This window comes from Blennius ocellaris, assembly GCF_963422515.1.
Source record: "Blennius ocellaris genome assembly, chromosome: 15".
Taxonomy (NCBI): Eukaryota; Metazoa; Chordata; class Actinopteri; order Blenniiformes; family Blenniidae; genus Blennius; species Blennius ocellaris.
The window spans coordinates 1,915,566-1,928,657 of record NC_137664.1 but is presented as its reverse complement, the minus strand read 5'-3'; the positions used below and the strand labels follow the sequence as shown (position 1 = coordinate 1,928,657).

The window sequence follows — 13,092 nt, the reverse complement described above, 5'->3', positions numbered from 1 at the left end:
ATAACGGCTTCGGTCCTCCGTTGAAAGTTGCCTAAAAATCTGTAGCTTGAAAGTTAAAGAGGTTTTTCTGTGTGTGTGTGTGTGTGTGTGTGGGCTATTTGTTTCAATCCGCAATCGCCCACAAGGGGGCGCCACCCCCAAAATGGGAGGTTTTGATTGTGCTCGTTGCCACAAGAGGCTAATATCATAAAGTGTTAAATTCAACCGCCAACGGTACCAGTATGAACTTCGACCCCCCCCCCCCCCCCATATGATTTACAAACGACCCCATATTTAATTTTAAATCTCCGCGTTGCTCTGCGGCGTCGATGTTTGTAGACGGCTCCACTATGGTTTTTAATTTTTATTTTTACAACGACAGCTATGCTATCAATATGCTATCGCTATGCTATCGATAGCATAGCCCCCCGCAAGTATTTTATATATAGATACACATTTAAAGCCGATTTAAGGGAGACTGGATGCGTGTCAATACCAGGTGACGACTCAACTAGACGTATCTGCTACCGTGTGGCAGTTGTACGATTTTACCATATTTTCTGGAATACAAGTTGCACTTTTTTTTTTTTTTTTTTATGTTGACGCCCCAAAGTTATGGAATTAATTCTCACCGTACATCAGACCGGCCCCTTCACGGTTTATTCATGAAACTAATCTTAAGACATTTTTATTCCTTGGCTTTTACACCAGCTTGAGAATGTTTTATTTGTCGCCATTTCATAGCACTTTTTTTTATTGTTTTTAACTGATGGCAGCTCATATTTATTTATTTGTTTAACTTTTATGTCTATTTATGTACAGCACTTTGTCCCGGCTGTTTTTTAAAGTGCTCTAGAAACAAAGCTCAGTTTTTTGGGCTGGTTGGGTGACCTATAGTCTATATAATACGGTAACTCAAGAAGCTTGCAGTCAGTGCACCTCTCAGAATTTATTATTAGTGGACCTTATATATTACATAATATATATTCTTTCTGGCATATACATTGGATTCACTTCAAAAAGGTGCGTTATTTTTCTGAAATATAAATGCTTTATTTTCTTGCATGAGCAGTTTTTTTTGTTCTCCAACAATCCAAAGGCATGCTTGTAAACGTAATTGTTACTAAATTGGCTGCAAGCTTCAGTGTGTGTGTGTGTGTGCGTGTGTATGTATGTGTGTGTGTGTAAAATAGACTGGCCACTTGCCCAGACGGAAGCGGCGATAGACTTCCAACTATCCGTGACCCTGACCTGGATGAAGCCCGTCAAGAAGACGGATGGAAAATTGAAAGCGCTGCTGCGGCGCAGCTGTTGGAGTGGATCGCCTCTCAATTCCAGGGGTTGGAGGTTCAATCCCAATCCTAATCCCCCGTCGAAGTGGAGAGGCTCTCCCCGGGCTCGACGCCTTTGAAACCCTTTCTCTTGGCTTTCTGCTCCTAAAAGTCCATTTGTGCTTCAATCGTTCTACAAACACATTTGTAAACCGAAAAAAATACTCGCCTAGCAGCTGCAAAACAAACCTTCTGCGAATTTCCTTTGATCATCGTCTTCGTTTTTCGGTTGTTTTATTTATCCTCGGTTGTCATACAGTGACATCTAGTGGCTCCAGATGGTATTTACAGCAATATTTTGATATATACTTTGCTTCTTAATCCTCGTTTGTATGAGCAGCGAGGCTACTAAAGGAAAAGTGCAACTTGTAGATCTGAAAATATAGCAGCCCTTCAAATTACCGTATTGTCCAGACTATAGGTCCACGTTTTAATATTGAAATAACAAAACACAAGACATTTAATTGTCCATGGGGGTGAAAATCGGGGAACCAAAAACCAGAAAAGATAAATAAATATTTCAACAAGAACTATTGAAGAAAGGAGGATTTGTGTCCGATTTCCTTCTCCAGCTTTTCAAGAGAGAGATGTGATTGACGGTGACGATATTTACCAGAACAAAATGTGGCGCGTCGCGTGAAGGGTTAATATTGCAGTGGAACTGGAGTTTCTGGAGAGGGAAACCAAAAAAAACAACGAAAAAAAAAGTCAGAATCACTGGGAAAATTTAAAAAAAAAACAACAAGCCAGTAATTATCCAGAAGAGACGGAATCCAGAACAAAGATGCTGCTAGAAGACAAAGAAGTGGAAGATCTGATCCGATCATCAGTCTCTCTCTCTCTCTCTCTCTCTCCCTCTCTCCACCATGGGACTTCTGATCAGTCGATTAGCGTTTGATGAATCTGTTTGCGCCAGATGATCAGAGAGGAGGAAGAGGAGGAGGAAGAGGAGGAGGAGGGAGCAGCTGCAGCAGCAGCCGAAGAGATGGATGAAGCATTTTCTGAGCGACAGGACGTGTCGTTTACACCGCAGTGTGTTTCCTTCTCTTCTATTTGTGGTTAAAAAAAAAAATAAAGGAGGATCGATCGCTGCTGCTCTCAGGCAGGAAAAAAACTAAACACGAAACTCTTTTGCGTCACGTCACACTTCTAATAGAAGATGTGTGACGGTAGATCAGTCGCTCTGAAGGTCCGAAGCCTTTCCTGTCACTTTAAACCAAATCTGAATTTAACTAGAGCCGGAATAAAAACACGTCGAACCTTTAAAGTTCCCGCAGAAGAACTTTAAAGAGCTTTCTATTATGATTCACGTTGCATTTTTAGATTTTTTAAAACCTGATTTTAGTCGTTTCATCTGATTTTTATTTCCAGCATTGTTGAGACAACTTAATATTTTAGCTGTTTTAACATTTAAAAAGCAGCTTTACAGGTTCATTTTTACAGCTTTTTATTTCTTTTAGAAATACTAATTGTAGGTTTTCTTTAAGCTGTTTTACCAGTTTTTACACATTTTTACCCCCCCAATAAAAAAATTATACAATTAAGAATGAAATTAAGATAAAAAGTTTACACACGTATAATTTAGTGAAAGCTTAATGATAAACGTGTCCAACTAAACTTGAGTGAATTACGTATTTTCTCACTTTTTACTAGTTATCAGTTAACAGCTTGTTGCTAATATGAGCACATGCTAATATTTGTTAGTGTTTCGAAAAACCAGTAATATTATACAAACTTTAAATACAATCAAATTAATTAATATTGTTAGTTTGGCTTCGGAATCAATTACCGTATTTTCCAGAGTATAAGGTACTTGTTGTTTTCAGGTTGGCTCGTGACGTAAATTATATACGACTATATACAATCCTATTCACACCTACTGGACATTTAGCGACATCGGTTAACCTCGAGTGAATGAGGCGACGGAGTACAATGAAGTATCTCATGGAACATGGTAGTCTGGTGTAATTACCGTATTTCCTGGACTAGAAGTTACTTTTTTTTCCTGTCAGGCTGATCATGTGACTTTTCAGAAGTGATTTATACTTAAGAAATATCTATACATACTCGATACCACTGTATGCGTTTGGTTGATTTGACCAGTTTTATAAACTAAAAGTACATTACAGACAATACGGTAATCTCATTTTTCGGTCTAAATGCACAACAATCATCTTCATTAATTAGATATTTTAATGTAAACGTCATTTGATGAGTAATAACCTTTATGTTGGCTTGTGATACAAAGATAGATTTCTTGTTTTTTTTTTATTTTGCATATCTTGTAAGCTTCCATCTCATAATTTTTATAACTAATTAAAATCTATATGTACATATTTTCTCTCCAGGTAAGTTTGATGAACAGATTTGGGATTGTTTTTTGGCCAGACGGTCGTCTGCTGCTCTCAGACGACTCCCGGCTGCAGATTGTTTTTTTTAACTGGATCGTTTTATTCAAGAACTTTTCCTCCAGATGAACTCAACAACAGATGGGCGACGAGTTTCCTTTTTTTTTTTTTTTAAATAGTGAAAACATTTCCAAAGCACTTCTCTACCCTCCAGACTCGCTTATTTATAAATACATATTTGTTTGTGTGTGTGTTCATACGGAATTTTAACATCCAAGTATTAAGAAGCACGTCTATATTTCTTTCTACCACTTTTAATTAATAATCAACTTTAGCCATTCGATACCCATACTTGAGTTTATATATATGTTTAATTAAATTTTTTTTCTTTTGTGTTTTGAAGAAAGAGGGCATATAAGATTGAGTTTTAGCTCCTGTTCAAATACGTAAACAATCAATGGAATGAGCTTCATGAAATCTGAGAGAAAGAAAAACAACATGATTGTAAAGAGAGAAAGAATAACTTAAATATGCTAAAGTAACATCACAACAACCACTGCAGATATTGACAGTACCTCTGAATAGTCGGTTCTGAAGTACTTCTGCTCTTCCAATCATCCACTTGTCTTCTCTTTCACCTGTTCATCAGCCTCAGGTGCTTCACCTGCCTCTCCCCCTCTTCACACCTCCCCTTCCTGCTGTTTAGCTGCCAGATCCAGAGTTAGGCTCCGCCCACAATGTAAAAAACTCAAACACCTCAATTAAAAAAAAAAAAAAAGAAACAGCCCAAATCTGTGTAGGAATTGTAGTATTGTAAAACTAATATATGTGTAATTAAAAAAAAAAAAAAAAAAACGCACCATGAACACACAAAATAAAGTTAAAAGGTAAAGAGAGTTTGGCTCCTGAATACCTGATTCTCGCCAAATCTGGCAACTCAGGTCAGCTGGAGATTCATTGTCAAGTGGTTGTTAAATAGAGAATCAAGACCACTTGAGGAGGGAAAGAAGGAAAATGAGGGGGGGGGAATAAGAGCACAGTTTTTATTCTGGAGGAGCTGCTTCCTCCGGCGCTACTCAGACGAAGAAGCAGTCAAAATATATATCAAAAGTGGTTCCACATATGAACGAGACCTGGAATTGGAATTTAACTCACAATATGAGTCACTGTGAGTGAAAAAAAATCTGAATCGATTCTCATTTCCCTGCAGTGTGAACGAGACCTTTATCTTTGTTTTTCCCTGGTGTTTCTCTTGTTCCTTGTGTTGTTTATTTTTTAAATACTTTTACCCGTTTTCAGAGTCGCTCTACTGGACTCTAGTGGAGCAGCTGCATTCAGTTTTTTACATTTGGTGTGAATGGAGACAGGAAGTCACATTTTGATTTAAAAACGAAAGAAAAACTAAATGTGCGCGTCATCACAAATTCCAAAATGGCCACCATTTTTCCAAGATGGCCACCTGTGCATGAAAAAATGAGGCCATTAAAAAAACTTTTTTACATCTTGGTGTGAATTAATTGAATTATTTGTCTTTCTGATGTTACCTTGAAACACTGTGTAATTTCATACAGATTTAAAGAGGGATTCTGTACGTCCACAATTCAGATTTCTCTGCCTCAGATCAGGTTGAACGGGATTTATTTTGAAAAATAAATCTTAGATTCCGCCATACATTGCATATGGCCGCCATATTGGATTTTTAGCACTTTTTCTGAACGTCTCCAACAATAAACAATTTTTGCCAAATTTCATATTTGTATTAATCAATCATCATAATGTAAAAAAAAAAAATATTCGGGAATTAAATTGCCTGTGTATCAAGGAATAAGCTGAGAAAGACAATTACATTTTTTACATCAAGATGTTAAAAAAAAATCTTCTTTTTTCAGCTTTCTTCAAGCAGTGGCAGCCATCTTGGAAAAATGGGGGCCATCTTGGAATTTTTGATTTGCCAGCACTTTTATTTAATTTATCAAAACTTGACCTTCCGTCACCAACTAGTTTGGCCAAAAATTAAATGTTGTTGCTCCTGTAAGTTTTTTTTTTTTGTTCTTTTCAAGAGATAATGCAGGAGTATAATCCCACATAAATAATAGAATTAGATGAGGCTCGTTTTCTTTCCTCAGCTGAAATTATTTAAATGCGAAAGAAACAAAACATGTTTTTTTTGCATTCTTATTTTCTCCTGACTGTTTGAGGGTTTAAAGAAATGACACCACATGGAAAGAAATCGCAGATTAAATCAATAATGTAAGAGTTTTTTTTTTGGTTTTTAAATTTTTTTTATTATTATTCCTATACAAACAGAATTGATTGGAGGACTGGGAGCTGGGGGTCGGTCCGGCCTCCTGCAGACTCTGAGGCTCACAGCTGGAGGCTGCTGGAGATAAAAAAAAAACAAAAAAACAGACGGTCAGGATGGAACAGGAAGTGATAAAGGAAGCGTGCGCTGCAGGTCTCAGCCTGTTCCTATCAAACACCTCGCCGTCTGGACTGGAAATACCTGCAGTGTGTTGAACGTCCCGGAGGAACCAGCAGGTTTGGACTCAAATCACAAGCAGCAGCGTCACTTTATTGACGCCTGGAAGGATTCGACTTCCTGAGAGAACCTGGAGGTTCTCACATTACTCTACACTCACAACGACAACTTCAACGCAGAACCAACGTTTACTATGAAGTACTGTATTATACTGTACTATACTGTATTATACCATACTGCACTAAACTGTAATATACTATACTGTATTATACTATATCATACTGTACTATGCTATATTATACTGTACTATACTGTATTATACTGTACTATACTGTATTATACTGTACTATACTGTATTATACCATACTGCACTAAACTGTAATATACTATACTGTATCATACTATATCATACTGTACTATACTATATTATACTGTATTATACTGTACTATACTGTATTATACTGTACTATACTGTATTATACCATACTGCACTACACTGTAATATACTATACTGTATTATACTATATCATACTGTACAATACTATATTATACTGTACTATACTGTATTATACCATACTGCACTACACTGTAATATACTATACTGTATTATACTATATCATACTGTACTATACTATATTATACTGTACTATACTGTATTATACTATACCATACTGTACTATACTATACTGTATTATACCATACTGCACTATACTGTACTATACTATACTGTATTATACTATATCATACTGTATTATACTATATCATACTGTACTATACTATAGTATACTGTACTATACTGTATTATACTATACTATATCATACTATACTATACTGTATTATACCATAACATACTGCACTATACTGTACTATACTATACTATATCATACTGTACTATACTATACTGTATTATACCATAACATACTGTACTATACTTTATTAAACCATACCATATTGCACTACACTGTACTACACTATACTGTATTATACCATACCATAGTGTACTATAGTATACTGCACGTCGTACTATACTATACTACACTATACCGCACAACGTCATACTATACTATACTATACTGAAGTCCAATGCACTACATCATACATACAATGTAAAATCATACTATGCTACACTACATTATACTACACTAGACTATACTACACTATGCCGCACAACGTCATACTATACTATACTACACTATACTATACTGAAGTCCAATGCACTACATCATACATACAATGTAAAATCATACTATGCTACACTACATTATACTACACTAGACTATACTACACTATACCGCACCACATTACACTGTACACTATACTACACTGCATCATGCTATTCTACAATATACAATTTCACTGTATTTTATCATACTGCACTCTAATATAGCGTACTACCTGATACAACCCTACTTTATCTGTGGACGTGATTCTGTGTTGTCGTCTTTTATCAGACAATCTTTTCTGAATCTCTCCTCTTTCTCTTCTTTTGCGGTTTTTGACTTTGTGAAACGTTACGATTTTACTTTTAAAGGTCAAATTCAGATTTATTTGCTGAAACGCTCCGATCTCTTCCTCCGACATGTTTTCATTTCATTGGTTCAGTGTTTCCTGATGCTCATCGCTCCGTCCAGTCGCTCCAGAGAGAATCCTAGCTAAAATAGACGAGTAAGTTCTGATGTCACACAGTGACACCTGGTGGTGTCAGATAGTATTGCAGCGGTATTTGACATGACCTGCCCAACAATGAAAAAAAAACAAAAACCCAAAAGAACTCGCCTGATGTGCTTCAGTCCACCTCCTTCTTCAGGTATCTCTTCATGACGGAGGCCACGTCTCCGCCCTCGCTGCCCTCCGCCTCCAGCCGCTCCCCCCGCGGCCTGTCGAGGCGCCGCCTCGGCCCGCCGCCCTGCGAGCTCCCGCCGGATCCCCCCGAGCTGGACGACTCCGTGTCGGAGCCCCTCCTGCTGCGCGTGGACGGCGGCAGCTCGCCGAAGTGCACGCTGAGCGCCCGGCGGCCCCCCCGCACCGAGCCGGCCAGGCTGCTGGCGGACTGCGCCCGCCGGATGGCGGGCAGGATGTCGGACGCCGCGTCGTCGCGGTCCGCCGCCAGGCGCCGGTTCTGGAAGACCATGGGCTCGGCCCCCAGGGAGCCCTCGCCGCCGTTCTCTGCCGCGAGCACGCAGCGCCGCGGCGCCTGAGGGGAGCGCCGGGCGGGCGCGGTCAGGGAGCGCGGCGGCTCGTCGGGACCCTCCTCCGGGATGGACAGCGAGGGCGGCTGGTGCCGGGCGGCGACGGGCGACGACAGGGACGAGAGGCGCGGCAGCGACGGCAGCGACAGCACCGAGTCGCTGGAGTTGAAGCGCGAGAGTCTGACTCCGGACGTGGCGGAGGCGGCGGATTCGGCGATGGAACGGGAGCTGGAGGCGCGCGGCAGCAGCGGCGAGGGCGGCTTGAGGATGCTGGGGCCGGGCCGCGGCTCCTGGACGTCCTCCGGGCTCAGGGACGCGGCCGACGCCCTGCGCCTGAGCGCGGCGGCCGCCGTGGTCTGGTAGACCGGCAGGGAAACGGCGCTGCCCGGCGCTTCGGACGCGTCGCCGCCGGCCCGGCGCTTCCGGAGGCCGTCCAGCAGCTCGGACAGGGCGGACGAGGACGGCGCCCGGCCCAGACCTCTGCTTCCCGCTCCCGCCTCGGATCCGTCGTCGTCCACGCAGGACCTGTGCAGACGGGAAGAGCAATGAGTAACGGGGCTTTTCTCACGAGAACCGGAGAAACTCCGGACTCACCGGAAGCTGTAGGTGCTCGTGGTGTCGGCGACCGACCGGCGCCCGCCGTCGTCGCCGTAGGAGGAGCCGCCCCCGACGCGGGATCCTCCCCTCGGTACTCCCAACCGGGTCCGGATCCCCTCGCCGACGTCCTCCGTCCCGACGGAGCCCACGCTGGACACGGAGTCGCTGCAGGAGCAACAAAAAAAAAACACTGAGCAAGGGGGGAGGAGCTCAATGCTGCCGCCGTTCCGCTGCTGAGTCAGCATTAACAGCATCAACTGCATGCAGGCGCATCTCCAACAATCAGGCAAGCTGGGGGGGCAGGGGGGCGGGGTGGGGGTTGGGGGTTCACAATCAGGACGGCACCCTGGCTTTCATGATCTGGACCGTGATACAAATCCGACAAACCAGGCGCCGCTGTGAATCTCGGCCACATCGTCCAGTTTGCTACTTTTTGTAAAATAATATTGTGACCCCTCCCCCCATCCCTACTGACCTTTGACCCCAGCGAGCACTCATTCAGGTCTATCGAGGGCTCGCATGCCAGCCAAGATGTGCTACAGTACCGTAGAAAGAAAGTCGGGAGAGCGCAGGCCTTCGCCAACGCCACATTTCTTTCCGAGTTAGCATCGCTAGCATGTTAGCCATTAGCTCGTCTCAATGCTAGCTAGCCCGCCAGGTAGCAACATCACAGGTAAACAAACCACCCGAGTCAATACTCTCACACCAGTATTTCTCGATACTTGCCGAAGCGACACATTAGCCACGAGCTAAGTTAGCAAATGTGCTAGTCGCCGGCGGCTAGCGGCGGCTGAGTGGCTCACCGCGGAGCTCCGCTGTGTAAATACCTCACCTCTCCTGGAGGCCCCCCCCACAAAAAAAATCTATATATCGATTTGTTATGGATGACGACAAATCATCCCTGAAGACTTTATGCGATTTAAGTTGGTAGTTTTTGCGAAAAGTTTACAAAAATAAAAAAATATACGCAGACGTAAACAACATAACGACTGGATTTGACTGACAAAGCATGAAAAATGTCAGAGCTTCGGAACTGAGAAATAAATAAAGTAAATAAATACATCCTATGTTGTTGTTTTTCATGACGCACTTTTTGAAGGAAAATAGTCTCGAGAAAGAACAATGTCTACATTTTTCCAGCGTCTGGAAGATGTTTTTTTTTTTTTTTTATCCCTCCTCTCGTCACCATGCCTCGGCAGCAGAAGCAGAATCAAACAAAAACACTTTTCAAACATTTAATTAGCATTGTAAGGGAATTACACCCCTTTCAGCTTAAATAAAACATGCCACATTAAAAAAAAATTTTTTTTGAGTTTCAAGCACCACTTCAGCAGCTTGTTATTACATCTGCTAATACATTCACATCGAGCAATTATATTAAAACTGCTTGAGCCAATAACATCGTGCATCACAATTGTTTTTGTCCGTATATCACGTTTACTCATTAAGGGAACCAAAGTCTCTTCTATGCTAATTTTAACAGATTTTAGAGCACCAGCCCACACACACACACACACACACACACACACACACACACACACACACACACACACACACACGCGCGCGCATACACACACTTACAGGTCTTTGTTGCGAGTCAGGGACTCCACAGCAGTTTTCACGCTGCATTGAAGGACAGAGCGGTGAAAGGTTGAGTTTTCGCCAAACAGACCAGATGGTGTAAAACGTAAAGGCCAGTTCAGACTTTCCGCATCCGCCGGGAGCGCGTTGTATTATCGTGTATAATATCGTAACACCCCCTCCCCTCCCCCTACTCCCCCCCTCGCGAAGGACAACAATAGATTTCTCCTCGTCGTGGGCGGATTGGTCCAAATACTGATGACATCGATACCTACTCTAATAATTTGTAGCGTCATAGATTTGTACACTTTGTTTATTTAAAAATGTTTAAAAAATTTAAAAAATCTAATGTATGAGAGAAAATTGGTTTGATGTTTGAAAGCGTCACTTTACACTTCTATATATTTGGGTTTTTATTTTCTTTTGCTATTTCTCATTAGTAAAGGTTAGTTAAGAGTCTATATAATATTGTACACAATTATTATTTATAATTTTTTTTTAGAATTATCCCATTTTATTTTATCCTTTATTCTTTTGCTCTCTGTGTGCGGCTCCTGTCCTGTAAAAAGCTGCTGGAACTTGAATTTCCCCGAGGGAGTCATCCCAGGGGATTAATAAAATCATTCTGATTCTGATTAGAACGATACGAAAGTATTTTCTGCTTACCTATAAACTTTTCCCAAATTATGTTCTCGGTTTTAAATAATTAACAAACCACAGGATAATAATAAGAACACTTCAAAGTCATGAAAATGTATCCAAATTTAGTAAATCCATGATGCATTGAATATTAAAAAGTGTTGGGCTTTTCTATTTTCTCTATAAAAGCACATTGGAATGACTGTAAATGTCTATTTTTCAATTTAAAATAAATAAATTAAAAAGTATTGGATCGGATCGATATCGGCGATACCGGCTCTGTATCTCTTGGTGTCTCTTGAAACATTTCGAGGTTCGTCGCTTTACGTTCCTGAACGCGTGGGCCGACGTGAAAACTTGAAATCTCGCATGGACGGTTCCGTGTCCGACGCTGCGGTGGTGGAAAGTATGGAGGCGCCTTTGACGTACGCCGACGGCGAGTCCGGCCCCGGGTGGCGCTCACCTCTCGGAGTCGCTCTCGTCGCTGGACTCCACCTCCTCCAGGGCGGCCTGCAGGTCCACGATGCGGCGGATGGACGTCTCCAGGTCGGCCTGCAGCGTCTGCCGCACGGCGCTCAGCTCCTCCACCTGCATGTCCTGCAGACAAACCAGCGGCACCGCCAAACTTTGTTTTATAGAGGCTCCAACCCCCCCATCCCCCACCTCACACATCCGCCGTGGCAAATAGTTCCTTTCCATTTTAAAGTTAAGATTTCATTTTTTTTAAATCAGCAACAGCTCCCCCGTGTGGCCCGGCAGACTCACGACATCGGCAAACGGTCAAGGCGTGTGAGTTTACGATGGCGGGAATCAGAAAAAGGGTTGGAATCACTGGATTAAAGGACGAGCACCACCTTCAGCCGAGGTCAACCGAGGACCCACCCTTCCACCCCCTCATCCCCCCACCCCCCCTACCCCCCCACCCCCCACCTGCTCAGCCCGCCTCAACAATTACCTCCACTGGAGCCCATATTACCTCATCAGTCAAATTCTGAGCGTCCCGGCGGCATTTCCTCCTCCGCCGCTGCGCTCAGCTCCTCCCACCAACCCCCCCCCCCCACCCCACCCCCGTGACCCACCGCCGTCAGGGTCGTTTAGGGGAAACTGTTACATACCAGGCTGACATGGCGAGAACGGAGTGATTTATTCAGTCATCTCGTCTGCGCTTTATTTTTTTTCCGATTTATTTTCTTTCCCTGTCACACACACACACACACACACACACACACACACACACACACACACACACACACACACGTCTTCAAGGCTCCACTGGAAGGAAAAATATCTGGTTCAATGATCGAATTATAAAAAAATAAGAGAGAACCAGGAGTCAGAGTTCCAATGTCAAATTCAATTCTCACTTTTTTTTTTTTTTTTTTTTTTTTTGCAAAAAGCGCTCCATGTGTCACTATTAGTTACCATTCGCCAGGAAAGATGTGCTCGTACTAACAGGAAGCTGTGAGTTCAAAGGTCAATGCAGCGATTGGTTGAATCACATCACATGGCTTTTTAGTTAAAAAATGTTTTATTGCTGCATTGATTAATTAACCAGGCAACAAATTAGAATCTTCACACCTAAAAAATAATCTAAATAAACCACTGATTAAAAAAAATTAATTTAAATTTTCATTTCGCATTTCTTGGGGGTGCTTTGGCTCTCCTAGGGGGCGCTGCAGCATCAGTTTTCCCGTCTGGATTCTGGGAGAAGAACTTCTACATTCTGACGTCTTCAACTTAACAAACATTTAAAAAAAAAAATTCACCTAATGAGGGACTGACGTCCCCCAAGGACGAGAAATGTCCACAGTATGAGTGTTTGAATAGACTTAGATCCCCCGAACACACACACACACACACACACACACACACACACACACACACACACACACACACACACTAGGCTTTCAAAGTTATTGGCTTCGTTGGCTTTGAGGAGACGGGTGTGG

At 42.4% G+C, this 13,092-nt stretch overlaps 1 protein-coding gene across 1 annotated transcript in view; it reads right to left on the bottom strand.

Annotated features, from left to right (window-relative positions):
• Positions 1-5,918: 5,918 nt before the first annotated feature.
• myo18b (myosin XVIIIB) overlaps positions 5,919-13,092 on the bottom strand; it is a gene marked incomplete at its 5' end in the record, with an annotated part of 28,940 nt that continues 21,766 nt past the window's right edge. The window contains 5 exon segments of the mRNA XM_080509862.1: positions 5,919-6,038; positions 7,914-8,851; positions 8,921-9,088; positions 10,505-10,546; positions 11,607-11,740. Coding sequence (XP_080365988.1) covers positions 7,924-8,851; positions 8,921-9,088; positions 10,505-10,546; positions 11,607-11,740 — 1,272 coding nt within the window. The 3' untranslated portion in view covers positions 5,919-6,038; positions 7,914-7,923.